Below are 27,377 nucleotides of genomic sequence, written 5' to 3' on the forward strand. Positions count from 1 at the left end.
TGGCGCTGCCTGTGCCGCCCCAGCTCAGGGCTGACTCCAATCTATCCGTGTGTAGTTCGGCTCTACGTGGCACAGTCCCTATTTATCACAGCTTCACAGATTGTTCAATGGTGTTAGCAACAGCAGATGGATATTCAGATCTGCCACCACATGAGACAAGCACAGCAGTAGCCAGGGGATTGCTGAACTTCCTACAGGAGACCTGACTGATCTGCTTTAACCATGTGTCCAGGACCCCTGGATAATCATGGCAGGAGAGCATGCTTGTGAGTTGAACAAGAAACCTGGAAATCAGGATTCCCCTTTGGGTTTCTTTCACCTCTGTTGTGCACGTGAAAGAATGAGGAGGGGAGATGTGTTTCCAGAAAACTAGAGGGATTAGTTAAGCCTGTCTAGTTTCTACTGGAGTGCTAGTGAAGTTCACGTGCTGCAAGACATCTCATTAATTTCAAGGACTTTTGTGCTCCTTTGTGATCCTAGCCATTTCCGAGTCCTGATGGCACAAGTCAGGTAAGTGAACAAGTCATTCCACAAAGAGAGCTAATTAAGTCTCATGCCTACTGATCTGCATCTTGTGTGCTTTTAGGACCTCTAGTCCTCATCTGCCTCACCGTCAGCACCTCAGGGCCAGCACTTCCTAACAGGTTGAGGTTTACATTCCCAGTTTCAGTAACGTCTAACATCTGATACAAAAGGAAAGGGAGCTGTTGCCAGGATGTGTCCAGGGGAAGCCTGCCCTTTGGTACCCTAATGCTTCACAGTTTATCTGGCTACCAGAGTAGTTCTTGCTAGTGCCCTCAAAAGGCAGAGAAAAGCATTTCTCATATAAATTCCAGCAGTTACTCACAAGAGATACTGATTGGAAATTGCTAGGATTAGACCCTTTTTCTTATTTATGGAAAAACGGGTACCACAGAGAACCCTTTCTAGGACTCAGTTCTGGACTCAAGGACAAATTAAAAGACTTTTGCCACAACCGAGGTCAAGAAATCTAGCGTGAGTTCACCAGGCATGTGTTTGTCTCGGTTTCCCTTGCCTTTTTTTGCTGAGCATCTGGACGTGAGGAGGGTTTTTTTTTCTCTATTGTTGGAAAATAGTAGACCTTGACTTTGATAAGATTTACAGTTGCCAACACAATTAGTACAGACATTCCAGCTGGCATTCATTAGTAGAATAGCTCTCACACACAGCAATCTGAGTCTTCATATATTATACAAACATACATATGTCTGTGGATGTATTTATACACACATGATGCCAAGTCTCCTCTAGAACTGAAGATCAGTTAGTTCTGTGTGGAGATACACCTTCTTTCCATCACCTTTGCCTCCCCTTTTCAGGCACTTTCAAGTGCTGGTAGACACAAAGTCCTTTAGACTCATATTGTCTACGAAAATTCACAAAACTTAGGGAAAAAAAGTTGCTTTAATGAAAACACTATTGTGCTTAATGCCTTGTCATTCCAAAATCTGTTTCAACATTTTATGTTATCAGTTAAGGTATTACAAAATAATGAATTTTCTTTTAAAAAATACAGAAAACATGGTAGCAAAATAGTAGCTTTACCAAGAATAATGCACAGCAGGCTCAAGTATAGAAACCAAACATTTGAAAACACACCTCTTCACATACAGTGGTGCACTGTATATGAAACACAATTAAACAGGCTGACATCTGAGGATTATTCATCACTTCAGCCAATCCACATGAGGACTTCCAAAAGAAAGGCAGTCAGTGTTCAGTGTTTCAAAACTGTAATGCAGTTACAACTAAACCACAACTAGTTGTTCACTAAGGGATCATGCATGTAGTCCAGCTCCAGAATAATGAAACACTGTTAAATCCACTCATTTCAACACTAGGTTAAACCAAAATAGTAAACAGAGAATTGCAAGTATGTCTGGCTATGTTTCACTGCCCATCAGATGAGTCCTTTCTTCATTATCACCAGGAGAAGTTTGCAGACTGGAACTGGAACTGTTTGCACAAGGAAGAGAACAGGAAAAAGAAAACAGGTTTAATATTCTCTAGATACAATATCAATATTCTCTGTACAATACCAACATTATAGCAAAAAAAAAATAAAAAGCACCACACATTATGTGGAAAGAATTATGTGGATCACTAGATTTGGTTTCCCACTATTTGCACAGAAACATCTATTACTGCTTTCACACCTATCATTTCACAGAATCACAGAATGATTTGTGTTGGAAGGAACCTTTAAAGGTCCTCTAGTCCAACCCCCTGAAATGAGCAGGGACATCTTCAGCCAGATCAGGCTGCTCAAAGTCCCATCCAACCTGGCCTTGAATGTTTCCAGGGATGGGGCATCTACCACCTCTCTGGCCAACCTGTTCCAGTGTTTTACCACCCTCATTGTAAGAAGTTTATTCCTCATATCTAGGCTGAATCTACCCTCTTTTAGTTTAAAACTGTTACCCCTTGTCCTAACACAACAGACCCTACTAAAAAGTCTGTCCTCATCTTCCTTATAAGTCCCCTTTAACTACTGACAGGCTGCAGTAAGGTTTCCCTAGAGCCTTCTCTTCTCCAGGCTGAACAACCCTAACTCTCTAGGCCTGTCTTCATAGGAGAGGTGTTCCATCCCTCTGATAATTTTTGTGGCCCTCCTCTGGACCCGCTCCAACAGGTCCCTGTCTTTCCTGTGCTGAGGACTCCAGAGCTGGACACAGTACTCCAGGTGGGGTCTCAAGAGAGCAGGGTAGAAGGGGAGAATCACCTCCCTTGATCTGCTGGTCAGGCTTCTCTTGATGGAGTCCAGGATATGGTTGGCTTTCTGGGCTGCGAGTGCACATGGCCAGCTCATGGCCAGCTCTTCAACCACCAGTACCCCCAGGTCTTTCTCAACTGGATTGCTTCCAATTCCTTCATCCCCCAGCCTGTATTGATACCAGAGGTTGCCCTGACCGAGGTGCAGGACCTTGCACTTGGCTTTGTTATACTTCACATGGGCCCACTTATCAAGCTTGTCCAGGTCCCTCTGAATGGCATCCCGTCCCTAAGGCATCTTAACTGCACCACTCAGCTTGGTGTCACCTGCAAATTTGCTGAGAGTGCACATGATCCTACTGTCTATGTCTTTGGTGAAGACAGTAAACACTACTTGTTCCAATATGGACCCCTGGGGGACACCATTCGTCACTGATCTCCATCTAGACATTGAGCCATTGCCCACTATTCTCTGAATGTGAACATCCAGCCAACTCCAGCTCACAGACACACTCCTGGAGAAACCATCAGGAGGGTTTACTTCTTAATGCCACAGTCTTGTTGCTTGTATAGAACAGGCATTGTCTGGTTTAGGTCTCTGTTTAGGTGAGTAGGGATTTAGAAAAGCAAAAGATACAAAGTCTTTAAGCAGTATTTTTACTGCTCATCTTGTCATTCATTATCAGGTTGGTAGTGAGGAAAAAATGGAAGCACAGGTTTCAAAGGTTTGCTTTATATGGCTGCAAGTAAAATAAAGAATAAATATATCAGCATACCTTGTCCTTGTTGCCTCAATGATATAGAATATTCCAGCTGCAAGACCCTTTGAGGAAACAGTCAGTTATAATTATAATAGTAATAACCTTATTTGATAGCTTTTAATTGCAATAGATATAAATAGCAAAAAATGTGTAATTACTTACACTCAACAGTGCCCATCCTCCCTGGATGGCTGAGGCCCATTCAAAGCCCAGTTTTTCATTTAGAAATCCTCCCAGAGTGGGACCTGCAAACGCCCTGCAACAAATCAAAATGAAGTATTGGCATCCCAGACAAAAAAGAACAGATCATATTCTCAGCGAAGTTTTTTACTGTGTTGTGTGGCCTCCCTCCATTGATTCTCCCCACTCTGTCAACAAAGAAATTGTTTTCCACAGACCTAACTTTCCTATAATCCAGAATAAGTATTAATTCTCTGTTTGCAATGACCCCAATAAACCTGACTAGTTACCTCCTCAGCTGGAAATAGGATCCACATCAGAAAGCTGAATGCACACTTTTCCATATCTGGAAAGGCTTAAAGGCCCCATTAAGGACCATGTTAGAACAGGGCATCTAGACCAATCAATTCTGTCACAGAACAAATTTAAAATCTCATCCCTCGAAATGTATAACTTCCAAACTTCAAGAGAAAACTGACTGATGTAGACAGGTGGGGAGGTACCTTGTGACAGATGCAGTCACTGCAAGGTTGAGCTGTATATAACTGCCTTGCACCTTCATGCCTGTCTAAGAATGCCATGAAAGGTTATGCAGCTGCTGTCACTTTATGTAAGGTCTTACATGATTCAGTCTCTCCCTACAGAAAGTGACAAAACTAGAGAGACCTCCTGGAAGGAAGTTATGAAATAAAATCAGATTTGATAACAGCATAAAACTGGGGTTTGGCAACTTTATACTACCTATATTGGTACTGAATTCTACACCAGATGAATAGGACAGCTAGAACTTCAGTTAGCTTAGAAAAAAAGTGGTGTAAATTTGTACCACTGAAACCCACCTGCAACCACAGAGGACTACAAGGGCAGATAAAAAAAATCCTGGAAGTGGATGTCAATATGGGGACTCCATCACTTCCCACTGAGTGACAACTCTGAAGGGTCACTCAGCCAGCAGTGCCTTTCACTCATTTCTGTGATGACCACTGGGTAACAAACACAGACACATTCTGCTAAGCTACACAAACACAAACCTTAAATAATGACTGTGCCTGAAAGAGAAGATTCTATCCCAAGCTATCCCAGAAAAAAGTAGGAGATGTGGAAGATAAAAAAGGGAGAATAGAATTAGTCAGGAGCAGATACCTTCTAGCTCACTCCATGTGAGTGGACTTAGCTTTTAAAAAAATCAGGGTCCACCTCTCTCTGTATTAAGCATTAAATACTTCAGTGACAACAAAAATGACCACACAGAAGCACAAGCTAACATCCACTTAATCACCACAGCTTTTTGATATGCAGGGTAATACATTTCAAGGAAGACAAGTTCAGAATCCATTTGTTGGGTAAAAAGTTTTGTTTTAACATGTCCACCTGGCACCTGTTTAGCAAGGACCTTCTGAATCAAGATTAATGCAAAAAGTGCAGTTCAAGACTTCTGGTTGTAAGGCAGCAGGCTTTCATGTGGCAATAGAGAACAAATGAACACTCATAGCTTCCAGACAGGTGACTGTATACCTACCCAAGGGACCACATGGCATTGAAAAGCCCAGATACCAGTCCCAGCAGACTCAGACCTTCTTCAAATCCATTCTCACTGCAGAAAGACAGACCAGTTAGAGTAGTACAATACATTATTGTATCTCAGTCTATAACCTTCATCCATAAAGAGTTTTTTCCCTCTTTTTAATTTACACACAACACAAATAGTTAACAAGCAAAAGTGTACAGTGGAATCATAACTGTTCAGCCAGTACTTTCTTCTTTGCTGCCTCTTTGGAGGATTACAGTGCTACTCCTCATCTCTGATGCCTTCCGAGTGAGATTTCTAACATCACACCATCACTCATTCCCCATGTTTCATATAGCAAGTGTAAAACAGTGGCAGGTGGCTTTTAAGAAGGTAAGACCTTGTTCTAAGAGGAAGATACTAACAGGAGTAAACCAAGACCCTTCTAGGTCATTACTGTCAAGCCACATCACAGACCTTGTACTTTGAGCAAGTATGACACCTGTATGTGCAGCTACCAATGCAGTCTGGAAATCTGGTGAAGACTGCTTGCTATTTATCATCCTCAGAAGCTGAAATAAATCCCATGTATATGAAACCACACACACAGGTCCCCCCATGGTATGAGACCCGAAGTCTGGTAGACTTTGGTGTGTTCATGGTACTGAGGTACACATTTACAAAATTATGTTTGGAGTATGACAGAGGTGCTCAGTCAGAAAAAACGAAGACAAAAGAACAGTGGAAACATTTAAATGTTACTCACTGCCTTTGCCTCAAAAAGGGGAGAAAAAGCCACACCAAAACACCACTTCATATTCACCCCTGAACATCAGCTGCAGTTTCCTACTGTTAAGTAACATGAAAGATGTGTTGGACCAAGTTACTTACTATGCATAATGCAGTATCTCTGGAAACACTGGGATAGCACTCATGCCAAGGGAAAAGCCAATCAAAACCAGCACTAGCACAAACATCCACAGCTGACTGAAAAAGAGGCATTTGAAAGAAGTTAGCTGCTGAGGACTCTTTTCAAGTAAGAACCCTGTTTAACTGAAGGCTGCTATATCAGCTCTCTATGACTGACCAGAAAACTAGGTTTCTTGAAGCCAAGGACTCGACTCTAATTGAACACTAAGACTTGAAGAATACAGTTCTATGCTTAAAAAGAGACTCTGTAAAATAACTTGAAAATTCTGTGCTGAAATTTCCTTATCAAATGCAGTTCATTTTAAGAGTAGTACATACAGAAGAGGTAGACAGATGAGCTTATCTTAGCAATACAGGGCTTGGTTTGTTGCACAAGTGAAAGATCTTGCAGCTAAAATTTTGTAACCTAATACATTATAACCAGATAGACTTAGCTAAAGAAAAGAATGTTGAAGATTTTACTGATTTTTTTTCTTCATCATTTTAAACATATGATCTCACCAGTTTCAAATGTATGATCTTCTTTAAAAATGACAAGTCTAGGAGGAAGGAGGTGACTAATTCTGCACGTTAGCAAGCCTATCATCACCTTTAACAGAGTATATAACCTAGGACAAAAGGACTGTACAGCTGTTTTGTAAATGTCACAGAGTGCTTTGCTGTGAATTAATTTGAGAGATAGGGCAATGCAGTGTTCAGGTGCAACAGACATTGTCTTTACTTAGGTAGCTGAAAACTAGGCTATATATAGAAAGAATTAAAATCAATACTGCTGCACAGCCATGCAAATAAATCCCACAGTTAAGAAACTGATGAAATAGAGAAAATAAAAAAATAAGATAGAAAAATAACTTTGTTTTCCTGCATTGGAAATGCCACAGAATTAGGAAGAAAGGAAAATAAAAATCAGCATTCTTCCCACCACACACATTAACATGAAAAAACACAGTAATAGTAAAAAGCAAAGGAAAATAAATCTCCACTTTCCGATGCTTCCACTGCTTTACATTCATAGTCTTATGTCAGAAGTTAAAAAAACCCTGTTTCATTATCAGAGCTGCTAATTATAAACTTGTGGACATACATCACTATAGTCATGATAGCTATCACAAAAACATTGCATAAGAGGACAGGCTCAAGAAGAGGCAGTTCCATACCTTTCAATGTGCAGTACAGGAGCAGGCCCTAACATGAAAAAGCACAGTGCTGTTGTCAAGCCTCCAGATACCAGCAGCCACTTCCTAAGGTACTGGAAAAGAAAAGGAAAGGAAGAGGTATGTAATTTAAAGATTTGAATTTGTAATGCAACTATTTTGTTCTTCATAATACCCCTCTTCTAAATCTTCATCTCCTGAAAGGTATGGCTCCTGTAAAGACCATCATTGCACACAAACTGGGAATTCAGTTTCTCTGCCAGTTCTGAACACCATCAAGAAACACTGAAATCGTATTTCCTCACCACCAATGTAATCACTGGCAGCAGCTGCTTAATACAGAGATTTCTTCAGGGTACTGAGTAATGGTGCTTCTCTCTTAGCAAAGTATTTTAGGTCTCACTCCTCCTTAGTGTAAGAAATACCATGTAGCGTTGCATGTAATTCTCATGCACAAAGGGCACTATTAGTTTGTGTCAGGAAAAAAAAGTGTCAGAAAACTGGTACCGTCCTTCATGCACAGCATTCAAAGTGCTGGTTTCCTTGATCAATTAGCAGTGCTGTCAACCAGGCAGTTTTAGGTATATCACTGTCAAAGTCTCTTTCTACAGCTCAGTTAAGAACCACAGCCAGTTAGTGTGCTGATCTAATTTGGATATTACACTTTTCAACGGATAAAGTCAATACAGCTAACCAGAACATCATTACTCCTCAAAAGCTGATTAAATTAGATGTGGTCAAAAGTACAGATAACTGGGACATATTTTCCTACTCTCCAATCCATATGGAAATATATTTCCATAAAAGAACGGCTGGAAATAGATTGTGCTTGGTCCACCAGAAAAGCTCAACACATTTCAACTACAGGATATTTGTCCAACATCCTTTACTATTTTGGACATTCTTGTATTACATGGACCTTGCAAAATATACCTTCAAGTTGACAGTATTCACTGCACATGCAACGTCCTGAAAAACAGATCCCTTTACAGGACCAGGCCTACATCCATCGCTTCAATATGGGAAGTCCTCTGGTTTTAACTAAATGCACGAAGTGCTTTACTAACCCTGCACAACAGCAGGGTAGTACTCACTGGCAGCTTGTCACTTAGGAATCCGAGGAGGGGAGAAGACAGGGAGTAGGAGAGTGCCAAACCAAGGAATACCAAGCCCACATAACCAGCTGGGAGTTTGAACTATGGAAAGGAAGACAAAACAAAACATCAAACAATACATGCTACCTTCATTAAAGAACAATCCAAAAATTGTATTTTAGGTCAAAATAATTAAATGCATGATTTTAAGTATTTTACTGGTATCATACAGAGGTTTTTCAAGTATTTGAAGTCAGTTTCCTTACACTTCCATTTCTAAGCATGAAGTGAAAACATCAGACACAACTTACTCAGATAAAGCCCAAATAATCTCAGGAGGAAATGCTATGCTATGTCCTTACACCAGCACTCTGTATTCTAATGTTAATATCTGGCATATTTGAAACAGACATTACAGACCCTGAAATTTCAATGGATTTAGTCTTTAATTCTCCAATCTTCAGTTTTATTTCCACTTAGAAAAGCATAAATACAGTAGTCATCCACTGCTAATCATTGCATCTTAAGAGTAATAGCGCTACAAAACACAACTCTGGCTTTTCAACCAAAGGAGGATTTTTATGAGTAAGAGGCTTCTTGAAAACACCCTGAGGTCTACACATTCCTAATACAGTTGCATTTCCATACTGAAACAAAATGTGTAAGGAACCAAAACCATATTAGTCTCTCAAATGAGTGCTTTAACTACCAGTTAGAAGGTACTCCACGATGTTTCATGTGGCATGGACTACATAAATATTCACAATATCCTTGCCATATGCAAGCACATGATAATAACTCTAATTTAGTGGTTAAAACACCTGCCAAGAAGGCTACAGCCCTTCCACAGCAAGTATCTGTTAGCATAACGCAGACTGAAAGTAGAAGAGTCACACCAGTGTGCAATATTCTACAGCAGAATAATTACAGATCCCTCCTGGGTGGTGGAAGACATACATTCACATCTCCACTGATGGAAGAGGATAGCACCAAGTCTCCTTCAACCTGGATGACTGCTCTAAGTACCGGACTAGCATAAACAAAATGCTATGCCCCAGAAAAAACAATTAATAATCCACTCAAAAAGCATTGCTTAATTTCACAAGGGGAAAAGAATCTTAAACTGTTTACTTCAAATTCATTACCTTAAACACCATGGGGAAAAATCAATTAAAAATAAAATTAACTAGGAAACAAATAAATAAATATTAAAATAAATACAAACTAAATAAAACAACATTTGCCTTTTTAATGAGCAAGTGAAGAAGTCTGCTGACAGGATACATAGTTTCAAGTTTAATTCTATCATTGCTGTAAGACAAGGCAGAGCTCTGATATCATATCTCCCAAAAAACAAATGTCCACATCAAGAGGTGTGACATTGTCAGTAACTGTTTCAGGTTTACAGAATTTGCTTTCAGAAAGGAGGATAAAGTCCCTCCTTTACAAAACCAGCTGCCATGCCCTGTTGAAAGCCAATCAAGTAGAAAAAAGCACATTTTAAAGGCCTTACATTTCCTCAAAGTTACCAAGACCCAGTGGCAACAGATGGTGTCAATGGAAACTGTGATTTGTCAGTACTGTGGAAATCAAGTTATTTGGAAATCATATTATTAACAGTTAATTAAATCAGTGTAGCTGGATAAGGCTTAATTTTGTTCAGGATATGTAAACCACATTTATAACCAGTTATTTACTATTTAGCAAGACAAGACTTCCTTTCATGTTAACAGAACTTACCTTCTTTAGGATAAAGAGAGACATTGTGGGATCCAAAAAGCCCAAGCATGCACTCAGAGAAAATATAGTAAAACAGAGTACTAAGACTTTTGGCAGAAGAGCAAGCTTCCAAAAGGAGTCCTTGCTAGGGATCGAATCTGTTTCAAGAGAAAAGGGCGGGGGGACACACACACGACACACATACACGACAACACTGCATTATTTTCAGCAGCATAAGCTCAACACTTATCTTCTTGTTTTAAAACAAAAATCAGTATTTCCCTTTTCTAGTCTTGTTACCCTTGTTATGTAAGAAATGAAAGTCAAGAGTAGACTATTACACCCCACACTATTTTTAGATTAAAAAAACATTTGATAGGTGTGAAGTACACAATTTCTATTCCAACACTGCAAATCCCCACCTTGAACAAAAGCATGTACTGTTCCCAGTTATGTGAAAACAAGTTACTTGTCCACTAACTCTTATGCAAAGAAAATCTCATCGATACATCTCAAAAAAACATGCACACATGAATGCAACAACCATTCATATCCAATCAGAGAAACATACTTTGAAAGTAAGATAAAGAGACTGCTGTATATTAGTTGAGATCTGACTGACTTTTTAAGCAACTAGTCATTCAGGTCTCCCACATGTTCATTCAGCTTGTACTTCAGACAGGAAGCCTCCTTCAGATGTCACGGTTAGATGTCATTTCTAAGGCAGGCTCTCTTCCCGATGCTCTTGGTGCTTTAATAATTGAATGTGTGAATGTGGTGTTAAAGTATACATAGAACTAGAACTTCATTCATTAGCATCCACCAGCTCAAAGCTAAAATTTCTTTAATGTAATTTCAAACTGGCTAGCAATATCATGACTCCACACAATTTCAGAGCTCACGGAGGTGGGGAGGAAGCCAGCAGTAGCAGCACATGGTTAACCACTGTCAGTTTATTCTAAAAGCCAATATTTATGAAGTTATTCTCCAAGGTTTTCATATTTAAGAAGAAAAAATATTTTTTAAATGAAATTTAAAGTTACTAGTTTTTATTCTAGAAAAGACCCTGCAATTACAATCTTGTGTGAAAATTTAAGTTAACTTTCTGTCCAAGCAGGATCGTCTAAAATTTAATCAAATTTATATGACCTCCAGTACTTGAATTAAACCCCACATTTATTAACTTTAACATTAATTCATGATAATCAGATACTGCATCATTCAGTATAAACAAACCCTTTTTGTTCTCCCTGTAATTCTGATTTTTTCCTGTTACCCCTCAAACATGACACACATTCTCTTGTTTTAGGCAAAACCTATCTCCAGCTTTTCTTCAGCTAGCTACAATGACAAACTGATACAAACAAGACAAAACTGATCCTTTACAAGCCCTGAAGTTAGAGACAAAAGAAAAAAAAAAAAATCTTAATTCACTGTCACACAGAGTTCTTAGTGTTCGCAGAGATGGTCACGAGGTGTTGGATTCATTCCAGGACATCTGCATGCACTAATTTTAGTTTGCATTAAAACACGGGCCTGATCAAGATCACAGGTTATTTCAGCCGGAGCTTTGCCCTCTGAGTTGTATCAGACTTCAGAAACTGGTATTTTTCTAAAACACAGTTATAGACATGAGAAATTGAGGTTAGTGAAGGAGACAGGAAAAGGGTGCTTACCGTATTTTGGCAATAGGCACATATTCACAGGCACCAAGACCAACACTACGCATCCCAGTGTAATGAAAGGGACCTCATAACCAAACGATTGATACAAAAAGCCACCTAAAGGCGGGCCCAGCACCAGTCCAAGTCCTGTAAAAATTTCAAGGCTGCCCTAAAGGATGAAAAAGAAAGCCAGCAAAAAAAGAGAGGAATGCTGAGAAACTCTAATGTAACAATAAAAGTAATCAATTTTTCTGAGGACCAGCACAACATAGTCAGGCTACGGAAAAGAAAAAGGCACCACATCACTAAGAGGGATAATGATTAGTAGAGACCTTCACAAAGTGGGACAGCAAAAGGAATTTCACACTTGTCTGCATGACAGCAGTCACCTCCTTTGCTTCTCTATGGGAGAACCACCTCTATGGCAACATTAGCTACTCTGCTGTCACCTAACACATCCCTGTCCTGAGGCAAGACAAATGCTCTACTGATGGAAAGCATCTGTAGGACAACTCTGGATGAAGTGATCAGCTCCCCCACCTTCAGTTACTCTCCAGCCTGAGGGGTTGGACCCAAACAAGCCTACTTGAATGGGTCATTATCTCATGGGATGAGTCACACGTGCCCCGTTAAAGCTTTCTCTCCATAACCGACTGTTTGGATTCACTGACTAGGGGTACGAAATGACAGTGAAATTGTAATGAGGATAACTGAGATTATTTTGACTATTTAATAATCTGGCATCTTTTATGAGACACTAATTTTCAAAAGGACAATAACACAGTTACACTTAAGTCTTGTGTTACAGCACCATAACCACTGTCAACATCTGCCTCAATACTTGACTATCAGTGCTTAGACCACTCCCTTTTAACAAGTAACAGCTGGTGGTAATAACTGCTTACAGTTAAAGTTTTGCTAACTTCTAGGACCCAGAAAGATAGTACAGGGATTCATCCTTATCTTTATTTTTACTGATACAAGTCAGAGTGGTCAAATGGCCTGATAGTGGGCACAGTCAGCAATAGCCAAATTCTTTATCCTAGGTCAGCCTAGGGTTCCAGCCTTCTACTTTCCTGGGGGAGGAAATAACTAATAACAGCACATGACTAGGAAGTCCTCAAACTTAGTTCTAGATAGGTTTGAGACATTTTGTTAGACTTCAACACATGGAATGCCCATGAGTTACCATAACTGCATCCAAATAATGCTTTTACCTCTGTTGCTCATCAACTGTAAAAAATATTTATAATCGGTGAGACTTCAGTTCAAATCAGGCTGTACACCACTTCGCCTTTCTAAATCAATTAAGGGGGGGGCGGGGGGGGGGGCGGAGCAGAGCAGAGGCGTTGCATATGGCAGATCAGGGGAGCATAAGGTAAACCTGACAGTGTAAGAAAAGTGGTATTGCTTATGTTCTGAAGTTCATACCTGCCCCAACAGAGGGATCATGTTGACAGATGCTGAACGTGCCACTTCTACAAGGCTGACATGTCTACATTTAATAACTTCCCTATACACTCCCCTCATCCATTCCTTCAGACTTTATGACTTTATCACCTTGTTTCAAATAATCAGCTTTTCCTCCTGCCTCTGCCACCACCACGAGCAGAGCTCACAGTAAGAACCCTCCATCATGTCCATTTAAGGATAGTAAGTCTACATGAACGAATCTGAAAAGCTTTTGTCCTCATGTAGACCATGTAATATGGCAAACAGCCCAATATTTGGTTTTGTTTACCATATTGGTGTTCTGTCTTCTGACAGCACGCTTTCCAGATTTTAAACAAAGGTAGCTACCAAGCCCCAGCTGTGTAGTGTTTCTGATTGTGGTCTTGAGGTGACCTTCATCACCAAGTACCATTTTCATCTATGCATCATGTTTATTGTGTTGCTATCACAGAATTTAATTTATTTTTAATTCTGATTATAAGATAGATAACTAAGTCCCTTTGAGTCAAAGTTACTTTACCTACCTATTTAAATTACATTTTAAAATTTGTAAACAGGAAATCTTAACCTTATAGATTGAATAAATACAAAACATGATTACAGTATATAACCTGCTTTCCAAGGAAATTGCCAGCCCCTCACTGCTGATACAATTTAGTAATTTTCTGCTAATCAGGAGGTCGTATTTTTATAGACATTTATTTATAAAAGTAACTATATGGCTTAACAACAATATTAATAAAAGCATCTACTTTTCCAATTTTATTAAACGTTCTGAAGGACGTTCTTAACATTTGTTCACCCATTAAAATTTAACCCAGTTATTTCTGTCGGTCTATATTTTAATTGAAACCAGAATTTTTTGAAAAAGAGAAAGAAAAAGCAACACTTTATTAAATACAAAGCTTTTTTTTTTTTTCTTAACATCATAAAACTCAGCTAAATATGGGTAGTATCTCTGGTTGTAATAAATCATTGATGACTAGAAATACTGCCCTTCAGATTTCAAGACGTTCTATCTCTCCTCTTGTCATACCTTACTTTTATCAATAGATTAGAAAAATAAAACCAGGATTGTTTCCAGTTTTGCATCTTTCAGTCATTTAAATCAACACTATTTGAAGGAATTAATCAAATTTCTTGAATCCATCCATATGTATTCTCACCATCTATGTTGAAGTAGTTGCTAAAAGCTGTATTAGTATTTTAATAGTCTGATTTCAACTGAAGAGATAACTACTGACATCAATGCTCAGCTGTCTTCAAAATATAAGCAACTAATACATACTGCTTAATTTATATCGCATTGAAGTAATGCTAAGGTCTAAACTTATTCTAGAATTGTGATTCTAGACTACAAACAAACAAACATTATGTGACAATTTCAAATATGCCTGCATATGGGACAGCAGATTTTCTCCTCCTGGTTTTAAGCTGCCTGATGACAATTTATCATATTGCAGGTACTCAGCTTAACACTGTTTTTTGCACTTACCAGGACAGTAGCTATATTATTGGGAAATGCCTTTGCAAGGATTGAAAATGATGCTGTCATTGCTGCTGCAAAACCTACTGCATCCATTGCTCTTACTAAAAAGCACAAACCGATGAACATCGGTCCACTTGGCACTTTGTCCAGCATTCTGGAAAAAAACAGAAAATGGAGATTGCTCAGGATGCAACAAATCATCTACTAAGGGCCCTGGAGCATCATATCTTACTAATTAAAGGACACAGTTACAAGACACTCAATGCTTTCTTTTGCTACATCTTTTTGTATCACATCAGTGAAGTTACTCAAAATTCCACCAAATGGTTTCTGGCAGCTTTTTCTTTTCCCCTTTCTTTGGTGGAAGAGAGCACGAAAAACCTAACCCGTGAAAAACTCAGTGCCATCTTCTGTTGTATTTCATAGCTTTTCCAAGCAACTGTGCAAGGAGTCTGACGCAATGAATTACAACTACCTGATAAGAACTTCCTTCATTGTTAATAAAACTTTTATTTTCCTAAAATTAAGGCTTAGCCCCTCCCCCTGTCAGACAAAGCTTCTTATTTGCACTCAATATTTTTAAGAAAAGAATAATTAAAACATTATTCATAAATAGTTCCCTCACAGCTGCACTTTGACAGACTGCTTGCTTGCTGTTCATCAGCTATGGTAGTTATCTAAATACACAGAACCTTCTTTCTTTGCTTTCAAAGTACTAAACAAGCTTTGAAACCTACTGCAATGGAGAATTGTTCATTCTGCTTTACAAGGAATAGATAAAAAGATGCAAAAACTTAGGTGACCTAACCAACACCCAAAAGATGCTCAAGAGTTTCCAGTTTTGTTTTGTGTCCATCTTTTCATATGGATGGAAATGATTCAAAGACAAATGCAACAAAACCAACCAGCAAAAATTACTCACCCAAACAGAATGGTCACACATCCTGAAACAAACATCCCTGCCACAAACATGAAGTTTGCTCCAATACGTGTGAGCTGTAAATTAAATACCATTTTTACATGTCATTATTTCAAACCTAGATCAAAAATCTTTCAATGTAAGTTACTGTTAAGAAATCAAAACATTATGGGCAATTTATAGCATATGCTACTAAAAGATCTGGAGACATTGCTTCTGCTGGTATGCCTTCATGCAATACTGAACGTGAATACATTCTAAACGTTTAAGTGACTTAACCCAGTTTTCAAAATCATTAAGACAATGGTGCAGTTAACTATTTCACAATGCTGCATCACAGCTTCTGCAGAGCAGCCCTTTACAGCAGCACTGCTCATTATAAACAAAGTAATACTCCCTCCAGCACTGGGGGGTGATGCCAATTCAGCAATACCTGTCAAATACATAGCTCAGGAGAGTCAATGGAAACTGATTTTAAAGCAAATTTATCACCACCTTTACCAGCACAAAGCTTTGGTCTAGGAAGCATGGTAGCTTCAGGCTTCCCCATTCATTACCAAGTAAAAGACCACACCTTACTTCATTTCAGACTCCAGAATGAAAGACAAGACGACGCAAGACATAAAGCTAACTCAATCCCGTAACAAAGTACATCTCAGCTTCTAGTTCCATGCTGTGACTTCTCCTAAGGAGAGCAGGTATTTCAGACTCTTTTCTTGTTCAGACCTGGACAAAGTCCCTGTATTTCTGCCGTTATTACTAAAGCCCACATTTTGCCGAGTTCCACTGAAACCCTCAGGATTTCTAACTTCTGAATTGTCTACCTCTGTTGGTGCTCACCTCACCTGTCTGCAGTGAGGATGGCATGCTCACTCTCTCTCTCTCCTGCAAAGTACTTGGCGAGGGTTGTGCCACAGCTGAATGCCATCACAAGCACCGGGGCTGGACTTACCAATGGCACTCGTGTGACACCTTGATGAGCCACCTCACCACCAAAGAAAATCATTCACCATGGGGTCAGCGAAGAGACCGCCCAACCAAAGAAAGAAAATACTGTGAAACTGCAGCAGCCCCAACTTAGGGTATGATCCTGAGCAGCCCTAGCCAAAAATGAATGCACAGTGGTGCCCCAGCATATAAACAAACTGTTACATAATTTATTTGTAATTTCTCCAGCATGAGAAAAATCCTGAATCTGTAGGAAAAGTGAATTTGCAAGAACTGGACACATTTCCTTTCTAGTGCTGTATAATGAAGTGGAAGGGGAAACTCAGTTAAGCAGCAGAGAGTCATAATAGGAGGAAATGTTAAGAAAAAGACAACATACCAGAAAAGAAGAAGAGGTGAAGCTAACTAAAGAAAAAAACCAAACACCTTAAGAACGGTGCCAAAGGCAAACAGAATATATAAGTGTAATAAATAAAATGGGGGAAAGGGAGGGGGAAAGGAGATAATAGAAAGGAGAATTGATCAGCAGATTACTCAAAAGCAAACAGAACAGTTAACCAAAGAAACAAAACAGTTACATGTCTGCCACCCTATGCTACCCTCAAAGCTGTAGAAGAGTAATTTTTAAATTGTACTAACAAGACTTAGATCTAATGCAGACTGACTGGCTAGGCTCCAGTTACCACAGACACAAGCCTGAAGGAGTACTACTGAAGAGACAGCTCTTTTCCCAGCCTTAGAGAACTGTCTTCAGGTACCAACCTGTGTCATCACAGAAATAAGTTACAGTTTCAATTATACTTACATAATTTCCCAAGATTAAAGACGACAAGAAATTGACCAAAGCAAAACATCCAAAAATCAGGCCAACAACGGTGTTACTGGCACCTTTTTTTTCTGCCTGCAAAAAAAGATCACAACTGTGTAAAGATGGAAGCAAATTCGTGAGGTGAGTAACAGTCATGGCTTGTACATTTAATTTTTTAAAATTTTCTAGTAGTGCAGTTACAAAGTAATTTCCTTTCTCAAAGGCAACAGCAGTTCATAAAGCAGTTCATAACAACACAGCAACTTGAAGACATGTTGCACTTCTATTTAAGCTACACGTAATCAAGGGAAAAGCAACGTTCATTCCTCAACGAATGGAAACACCGTGCTGTTTGCTGAACTACTGCACACGTGACCAGACCTTATAGAGGTGGCTTCAACTGTATAAAGTCTGGCGAGAGGGCAGTGAACAGAGTTATCTGTTATCTTCACTGCACCATGACTCCCCACAACAAGAACCAGGAAAAATTTTGACTTATGCAACTGGCAAAGTACACTTACTTGGGTACAAGCAGTACATAGGCATATTTTCAGCAAAGATAATCTTAACATTTCTGTGTTAATACTTGGGAACAACTTGGTCACAAGAAATGGATTTCTGCTGCAAAGGTGCCATGACCACTTTTTTTCATCCTGTATTTAAACATTGTATTGACTCAACATAAGCAGAGAATTATTTTTTTCCTCTCCAGTTGCTAGGTCAGAAGTTTAACACAGAGAATGATATCCCAGGATGTGTTAACAGAGAGGTAGCTATAAATAAAAAGTCACTGAGTGGCTAAGGCATTGAAATGCAAGTCAGGACACGGGCAGTTTTAATCGCAGCTTTACTACCAAACTGCTGTGCAACACTGGGCAAAAAACTACTTCACTTCCTCAAGCATCCATTTCTACCTCATTTCATTAGTTTGCTGTCTCCTCTGCAGCCACAGGGAAGACGCAGTTAGTCCACGGACAGGATCCAGGCCACTGTTACACACACTATTTTAGCCAGCACCAGGCTATCACTATGAATTCCAAGAACTGAAAAGTCTTAACTCGGAGCTTACAGCCAGACATGAAGGTCCCACGGCGTTCAAGATCCTTTTAAAAGTTTCAACACGCGGAAAATAATCTAAAGAGTAGCTGGCTAAATTGTTTACCTCTGAAGGGAAAAAGGGTCCCAGGATTGAATAACATATCATTGAACTGAAGTTTATAGAAGCTGTCGCGATCACTGTAAATAGCTGATCTCTGGTAAGCCGCCTTGACTCCTCACCAAGTGCTTCTGGCATGCCATCTTCTTAAAACGCACAATGACAAGGGAAAAATAAATTATTATGAACTGGTAGAGGGAATTACGATTTGCAAATCGGGTTTGAAATCCGCACAAAACTCTGCCCTCCCGGCTCGGGGGAATCAAATCTCCCCCCCGCCGGCCGGGGGCGGACCGCGCCGCAGAGGCAGCGGCCCGCGGTGCGGTGCGGTGCGGTGCGGTGGCGGCCCGCGGCGCCCCTCAGCCCACCGGCTCTCGCAGGAGCCGCCCCGCCGCGACCGCAGGCCCGGCCCCACGCGTGTAGGCGCAGCCTCGCGGGAACAGCCCCGGTACGCGGCACCGCCGGACTCAACCTCGGGGAGAAACCCGCCGCCACCCCCGGCACGACCGCTCCCTGCTCCGGCGCTGCCCAGCGGCCCTTCAGCTCCAGCCCGGCCGGCGCCGGCAGAGCCCCGGCCACCGGCGACGAAACGCGGGCGCCCCGCGCCTCCCCACCTGGGGGCTGCTCGCCCCCCGCGCCGCCCGCCGCCCGGCTGCCCATGGGGAAGGAGCGCCGCGCCCGCAATGGCCGTCCCGGCGCGGGGCGCTGTGGGGCGGTGCGGGGCGGTGCGGGGCGGCCCCGGCCCCGCCTGGCCCCGGCCGCGGGCTGTCAGCGCACCGGGGCCAACGCCAGCCCCGGCGGCCCGGCCGCCGGCAGGGAGCATGCTCGGCCTGCGGGGCCGGCTGCCCCGGCGGGGAGGGAGCTACCTGCTTACCGGACCCGAAAGCGGGTCTCTCGGTACAGCGGCTCCGGGAGGCTACGGGCCAAGAAAACCGAGGAGGCAGCGGACAAAGCTGTCAGGAGAACGAGTGGGTATGTAGTCGCCACAAATGTGCGAGCACATTTCAAGCACGAGGACACATAGGGCGTATTATTGTCCCTAGAAATGTTTCCCGTCAAATACAAGGAGAGATAAGACGCATCGGTTAGGTCAGCCCGTTCTTTAAACCCTCAACGATAATTAGTAAGGAACTTCTAACCAGGAGCTACAGTCCCTGAAGAAGAGAAACATCCTGGAACTTGAATGCTTGTTAAAAATTGTTTACTGTAAATCAGTTTAATTAGAGTGCCCTTTAGAAGAACTATCCTCTATATAGCAGCAAGAGTCACACCCACTGCCTCAAAGACCCCTGCCTGAATAAAGACCCTCACGCTTTGAACTTGAGCAGAAAATTTAAAACCCCCTGTAACTTTAAATCGAGACAAGGCACGTTACTAACCAATGAGGAAAAAAAGTGATAAGTAACTAATCAATAGTCATTGGAGTAATATGTAATCATGTAGCCTGAAGTGTATAAATACCTTGAATTTCCTTTGTGTGGTGTGTTAGCTTTGTGGAATTACCACCTAGCACCCATCTTTGAGCAAATATGGAACAAACTGGTATCTCAGCTCTGTGTGTAAGACTGGCTTTTGCACAGTGAGTAGCAAACCCTGTTTCAAGGTACTTGCTGAACACAACTATACCTCACCTGCACATTAGAATGATGTTTCTGACAAGCAGAACAGTACACGTTACAGAAAAGCCTCAAAATGGAAATGTAAATCCCAAGTGTATTAAAGTGGGAGCTCAAAGAATTTATTAATATTATGTTATTGTGACTGGGGGAGCTGAGGTCAGGGACCTAAGAGGTACATCCTAGTTTGTGCAGCTAAAGAAAATTTGGATGGTAAAGGAGGGATCAGCTCCAGGGACTCTGCCTTGCTACAGCTGACTAACCTGACTGCCTTTCCTGATAATGCTTTGCTCTCTAAGGTTCCCTCAGGGGTGGCTGGCAGGTTTAGGACTGCTGGTTTGCCTTGTAAGCACAAAAATTCATCTGTTTTTAAAAGAGGTGTAATGTCCCTGTCTTCCATACCAAAAGGAGATTTAGGATGGCGTCTTAGGACTGACAGACCCAGTAAGGTCATTGATCATCTAGACAGCCTCTACCAAGTTACAGGATCCACAAATCAGTAACAGAAGAGCTGAATGACAAAGCTGTCACAAGAATTAATAGCTATAAACTGGCCAAATGTAAACTCAGGCTAGAGGTGAGGAAGAGGCAATATAATCAACACATCTGACACAAGGAAGGAGATGAGGCATGAGCTAGGGACCTCTTCCAAATGTAACAAAAGGCAAACCACTTATTGTTTGAAAAGAAAAAACAGTAGTTACTTTTTAAAAGCACTATTTTACCTAGGCCATCACTATTCCATCTAGTTACCAGTTATGCATGATAAGGACATTTCAGAGCAAAAGTTGTTATGTACCTAACTTTAGAATCCCACATTCCATGTGACAGGAAAAAGCAGAATTACTTTCTTACCACAAGATTAGGAAACTTAAAAACTATTTAGCAGCCACAAAGATCAACAGCCACACATTCCATTGCTGAAGCCTGTTCTGACAATATATTGTGTGTGGCATATATTATGGCTGTGAAGTTGAAAAATCTTTAAGAACTACCTTGGTCTTTTCCTGTCTGCCTCCAGAAAAAGACATAAACATAAATCCTTTTCATAGATACTGACCCTTGAACAGCCTTATTATCCCCAAAAAAAGAGGAAGAGCATTTGCAAGTCATCCCGAGTTTGCAAAAGGAAAATAAGAAAAAGGTGATATATGCAAAACATAATACACAAGTACAGCAAATAAAAGAAACTTGTAAAGAGAGGTTAAAATTGTGGTGAGAGAGTAAAGCTTTCCTTTTTGTGGCTAGCGATAGACAGTTATGTTCAGGAGATGAAACAGTTTTCATTCCAACTACTTGCTCTTTTCAGTCTAGACTCTCACTCAATGGATTCCAACTACTTTCAAAACCCAGTCCTCCTCACATTAATAATTACATGCGAGTAATGAGTAATCCAATTCCACTAAAGCCTGTGGTAGTCAGATTTCCCCAAAGTCAGTGTATGCAGTAGAAGGCTGAAGTGTGGGAAATAGCAATGCACTGTGATCAACATGAGCTGTGGCTCCAATAATGAAATGGGGCTATGAACTCCCTATGAGTGCATGCAGTTTACTTATGTACTGCTCATTATTGCCAGAAGAAAATGGTTGATGGAACATGTTTGCTAATTCTTCATACATTCTTCATAAGCTATTGTCATGGTTTAACCCCATCTGGCAACCAAGCACCACACAGCCACTCCCTCGCTCAGCCCTGGTGGGATGGGGAAGAGAATCAGAAGGGTAAAAGTGAGAAAACTCGTGGGCTGAGATAAAGACAGTTTAATAGGCAAAGCAAAAGACTCACACGCAAGCAAAGCAAAACCAGGGGTTCATTCACCACTTCCCATCAGCCGGCAGCAGCTCAGCCATCTCCAGGAAAGCAGGGCTCCACATCATACGTAACGGTTACTTGGGAAGACAAACGCCATCGTTCCAAATGTCCCCCGCCTTCCTTCTTTTTCCTGCAGCTTTATATGCTGAGCAAGATGTCATACAGTATGGAATATCCCTTTGGCCAGTTGGGGTCAGCTGTCCCAGCTGTGTCCCCTCCCAATTCCTTGTGCACCCCCAGCCTCCTTGCTGGTGAGGTGGGGTGAGGAGCAGAATAAGGCTTGACTCTGTGTAAGCACTGCTCAGCAATAACAAAAACATCCCTGTATTATGGACATCATTTCCAGCAGAAATCGAAAACATAGCCCATACTAGCTACTATGAAGAAAATTAACTCTATCCCAGGCAAAACCAGCACATTCTCCACCCCTTATTCCGTACCATTTACATCATGCTCAGGTCCCACACTATTCAATACATCCTCATTAACCAATCCTCCTTCCCATCCTTTGATGTGATATGCAGATTTAATTCTCTTAGTCTATGAACCATCCCTGTGAAATGTCTGTAAATGTCTATGAATGTTCACAGTGCCCACAAAATGTCCATGCAGTTCATTTAGACCATGACTTTGGGCTCCATCTGTTATGGTGGTCACTCAGGACAGATGAGGTGGTGTGTTGTGTGGAGTTATTGGGCATCAAAGCCAGATCAGGTCGGGTCATGCTGCACTTGCACTGCTTCTTGTAAGGCTTGTTCTCTACTGTTTTGAGTGGTTTCTGCTATAGTAATTCTTATAACATGCAACTAAAATCCCAGATTACAACACTTTAAAGGTATTTCCATTACAATTTCCACCCCTTGTCCCTTTGGGCCAGACCATCAGGTTTAACATTGCAATGAACTCCTCCCATTGCCCCTGTTTTGGCTTGGATTTATCCACAGACTGCAGTCCCTTGGAGTGTACCTGCTTCAAGTGGAGACTTATCTACGAACCACAGTCTCTCCAGAGTTGGACCTGCTGTGGCATAGACTCAGCCACAGCCACAGACCCTTTGAGCTGCACCTGTTCCAGCGTGGCCTTCTCCACAGGCTACAATCCCTTCAGAGATATACCTGCTGTGGCACAGACATAATCACGGCCACAGACACTTTGGGGTGTCCTGCTCCCACGTGGATGCATCCTTCGACTCGAGTTCGCACTGGAGTTCCTGCCTGTCCAGTACAGCAGCACAGAAGCAGCAGCGGTGCCCTGGCCATCTGCCAGCCCAGGCGCATCACCACTGCTGTTATCAAAATGTTCCCAGGCACAGCAGAGGAAGATGATAAGCAGTACAGCACTACAGCAAGCCGCGAAAGCAAAAAGCCACCACTAATGAGCTCTAGACTCTAATATACGGCGAGGCAAGCAAGCCTCATGGCAAGTATAGGAGCCTGTCAATTAATAGCTAAACAGCAATAACAGCTGCAAATTCAGTCCAGCACATTCCAATCAAACCTGTTGTTATCTCGGACCCTTTGAGCCCCACGCTGGGTGCCAAAAAAGACTGTCGTGGTTTAACCCCAGCTGGCAACCAAGCACCACACAGCCACTCCCTCACTCAGCCCTGGTGGGATGGGGAAGAGAATCAGAAGGGTAAAAGTGAGAAAACTCTGGGCTGAGATAAAGACAGTTTAATAGGTAAAGCAAAAGACTCACACACAAGCAAAGCAAAACCAGGAGTTCATTCACCACTTCCCATCAGCCGGCAGCAGCTCAGCCATCTCCAAGAAAGCAGGGCTCCATCATGCATAATGGTTACTTGGGAAGACAAACGCCATCGTTCCAAATGTCCCCCGCCTTCCTTCTTCTTCCTGCAGCTTTATATGCTGAGCATGATGTCATACAGTATGGAATATTCCTTTGGTCAGTTGGGGTCAGCTGTCCCAGCTGTGTCCCCTCCCAACTCCTTGGGCACCCCCAGCCTCCTAGCTGGTGGGGTGGGGTGAGGAGCAGAAGAGGCCTTGACTCTGCATAAACACTGCTCAGCAGTAGCAAAAACATCCCTGTGTTATCAACACTGTTTCCAGAAGAAATCCAAAACATAGCCCATACTAGCTACTATGAATAAAAATTAACTCTATCCCAGCCAAAAATAACACAGCTATAAATGTTTGTGAACCTTTGAACTGGGACTTGGTAACAGCCTGTCATGGTATTTTTTTATGTCTAACAAAAATATTTTTTTTAACAGTGTACAGACCTTTCATGCATATGTCATGTCTGCAGCAACTTTAGGAAAATGTGTCTTTCCCTTCAGATCCCAAATCATATGTAGAATTCAAGCCTTGGAGCACTAGTCCTCTATAAATACTACAAGTGGAGTCTACATCCATTGCTTATGTTCACAAGATAAAAACATTAAGAAAGTTGCTTTAAGAGCAGCTTCCTTTGTGGAGATGCAGGACATTCTGAAATGCTCAGCACATATGGGAATACATAACCTTATTATTGCTCTGTATATTTGTAGAGAACTTAGAAATACTTTTGCATTACAATCCAAAAATAACTTAGCCAGTGCTTATTTGTATTATATTGATATTTCTTTTGCCAGAAGTCATAGTGGCTGCACATAGGTATTTGGACAGAGTTTAAAATGGCTCTAATGTAACCACATGATAACCACAGCCTTTGAGAGGCTAGTGCAGAATCTGTGGAAGGCAACAAAATGCAGAAAACTCTTTTGTTCAGTTATCATGACGTCAACGTTTTTCTTCTTTTCAAATTGGTATTGAAATGCCATAGCTTGTCCTCTTTCTGAGACCCCAGAATAGTCTCACCATAATTTCTTCAGGCACCTGAAACTCGATGCAGACATCTCTTGTGCTCCTGAGTAGAATCATGTGGTTGGCTGTTCTGAACTGTTACCCAGAGGCACTTGGAAATACACACCTCTCCCCCTGGGCTGGTGAGCAGGACTTCTGTGGCTATAGCGCAAGAAAATTGGTAAAAATAGCCTGGCCTTCCATCTTTATGATGCAGAACCTTTTCTTTTTGAACTGCGTGATCACAAAATGATTAAGATAATTGTTTAAGAAGAGTAGGGTGAAATGTGCACTGGTGTTATCTGCAAGAAGGCTTCCAACTCAGTGTCCCACAAGACTGTGAAATCATGTCTGTTTTGGAAGGAAAATTAGATGATTCTATTTTGTGACACTGGAAATCCAATCGTAGCACATGCCTGTGCTTTGTATTTCTAGAAACAGATGTCAGAGGGAAATAAATTTTGTAAGGACTGTTCAGAACTGAAATTCAGAACTGATTGTTCAGAGTTTAGCAGTGCTGTGGACCTCTCTTGCAAGTCTGTAATACCTGACACTTTCATTTGCCTACTGGCTGTCTTGCCATACTGTGCCACTGTCTAAACTACTCACTACTCAGTTCCTGAGTCTCCACAGTTTAGAATGTGGCACTTAAGTTAAGCCATAACTGGAATCTGGCATTTTGACGAAAAGATGAGTTGTAGTTGCTAGGGTGAGCACAGGGTGAAGGTAAAGGTTACCACAGCAAGAGACAAGGAGAGAAATAACTAAAGCAAAAAGGAGAAGGAAGAGGGTGGCTGAGACAGAGTGAACCATTATATCCTCACTGCAGTACAGCTCTCCTGAAAAAGCCCCCAAGCTCAGTTGTCATTTTCATCATAGTGGGAAAAAAGAGGAAGGCTGCCATCGTGGAAAGGGGGGACAGTCAGGGGGAGTCAAGGAACTGAATGGAGAGCACAGAGGGTAATAGCTATTAACAAGAGGATTTTTAAATATATGCAGCAAGATGGTGAGTCCTAATGGATCACCCAGAACAGCTGGCTGGTGAGAATCCAAATTCCTGAATGTCATGGGACAGCAGCTTGTTGTTACTCCCCCCCCCCCCCAAATCCAAGTTTATAGACAGCATGTTACGGTGTTTATAAAAAGGAAATCTTGAGAGGACCAAGTTCCTCTGCTGGGGCTGGCCGCTCAGTGAAACACCAGGCCAGCGTTTGCACTGACACCACCTCAGCCCTCTGGAGCCCAGGCAGACTCTTGTACCCCGCATCTGGCAGCTCCTCGGTTTCTAGCACTCTGCTTGTTACCCCGCTTGCCCACCCTCAAGTGAACTAGAAGTACTCTCTTAGCACAGGACTGCAATCCTTGGCTTAAACGTGTCATGCCCTGTGTCTGTATGTGAGCATTTAAACTGAAGGGTGCTAAGTGGACATCATAACTCCAGGAGAAAATACATGGGTTAAGAAACTAGCTACTCCTTGTAGGAATCTGGACGGAAAGGTGGAGAAGGTCAAGTAGTGACAACAGCATGCAGAGCACCTGTGTGAACGCTGAGCTCACATTAACACACTGTGCAGTGGACTTTCAAACTGGATCACACACTTCCATTAATTATTACACACAGTAGGTATGTGCACCTACCATGCTGTACAAACATTTCAACACAGAGTTCAATGCCAATGCCAACCTTCCCTCTACACATACATAACCTTAATCTTAGCACAGCTTTGTTTTCTTGCAACTGTGCTAGGAAAAGTATTTTCGCATATTCTACTTCTAGAATATTAAATTATAATGTGACTGTGAATAACACTTTTGCTGTAATACAAGTCTTTCAGATGTGCATGCTTCCATCTCCTGGACAGAATATATATTGCACTTATCCAGCGTATGTCATGGTTGCTACGGACTTGTTACCCTTTGAAGACCTTGAGGGAGATAATGGTTTATCGTTCCACTCAGTACAAAAACTCCTCTATAGATTAAGCATCTTTGGGACTTTTTTTAAGGGGCACAAGAAGATGAAGTGATAGATGATTTAGGGAAGAACATTCTCCCTGGGGAGAGGGAAAGAAGGTGGCCATTACAGTTTGTGTGTGTTTGAGTGCTTTCTGGGGTCTGAGCAGTATGAAGGAGATGCCATGAAGATCAAAGAAAGGCATATGGTAGAAAGGGTGACTGACGACATTGGTGACTAATATGTTTGATTGCATTAGCCACAAACCGTGGCAATCAATATTTGTTGCCTATTTTTGCTGTATTTTGTCACTGCATAGTTTTACAAAGATGGCAATATGTAGACCACCCAATAGTGCAACTGTCAAGTCTGAAACAGATAGGATGGACGAAGTCCCACGTCACACTGACAGCACCGGAGCAAGTAACGCGTTTGAAGTGTGATGGCCGTGCTGTGCATGCACGGATCAGGGGGATCGCTTGTGCGTGCCCGTGCACGCATCACACACGCCGCATCTGACAGGAACGTGCAATTCCTCCTTTTCAGTTTCTGAGTTACAGCTAAGTGCTTTAACCGCCGCTGAAAGACGGCAGAGATTTAAATATGGTTTGCTCTTCCTCCAGGCTGCAGGTGTTGAGGAACGGTGCCGTGTGAAGCCAGCCCGCTGTAGCAGCAAC

General features: G+C 41.7%; 1 protein-coding gene across 4 annotated transcripts; it reads right to left on the bottom strand.

Annotated features, from left to right (window-relative positions):
* Nucleotides 1–1,543: 1,543 nt before the first annotated feature.
* Nucleotides 1,544–19,475, bottom strand: SLC18B1 (solute carrier family 18 member B1). Of its 4 annotated transcripts, none has more exons than XM_074896346.1 (14): nt 19,381–19,475; nt 18,521–18,660; nt 17,356–17,451; nt 15,606–15,679; nt 14,690–14,837; nt 11,755–11,911; nt 10,100–10,236; nt 8,360–8,461; nt 7,269–7,360; nt 6,073–6,168; nt 5,194–5,268; nt 3,657–3,750; nt 3,510–3,556; nt 1,544–1,977 (listed from the first exon to the last, which is right to left on the bottom strand). In XM_074896346.1, exons 2-14 carry the CDS (start codon nt 18,650–18,652, stop codon nt 1,905–1,907), a joined length of 1,323 nt encoding a protein of 440 aa, XP_074752447.1. In that variant the 5' UTR covers nt 18,653–18,660; nt 19,381–19,475; the 3' UTR covers nt 1,544–1,904. The 4 variants fall into 4 exon arrangements, with proteins under 4 accessions (XP_074752447.1, XP_074752444.1, XP_074752445.1 ...); XM_074896343.1 differs by lacking the exon at nt 19,381–19,475 and adding an exon at nt 19,129–19,230; XM_074896344.1 differs by lacking the exon at nt 19,381–19,475 and adding an exon at nt 19,129–19,208 and having other exon boundaries at nt 18,521–18,657.
* Nucleotides 19,476–27,377: the final 7,902 nt, after the last annotated feature.

This window comes from Athene noctua, chromosome 1 (genome assembly GCF_965140245.1).
Source record: "Athene noctua chromosome 1, bAthNoc1.hap1.1, whole genome shotgun sequence".
Lineage (NCBI taxonomy): Eukaryota > Metazoa > Chordata > Aves > Strigiformes > Strigidae > Athene > Athene noctua.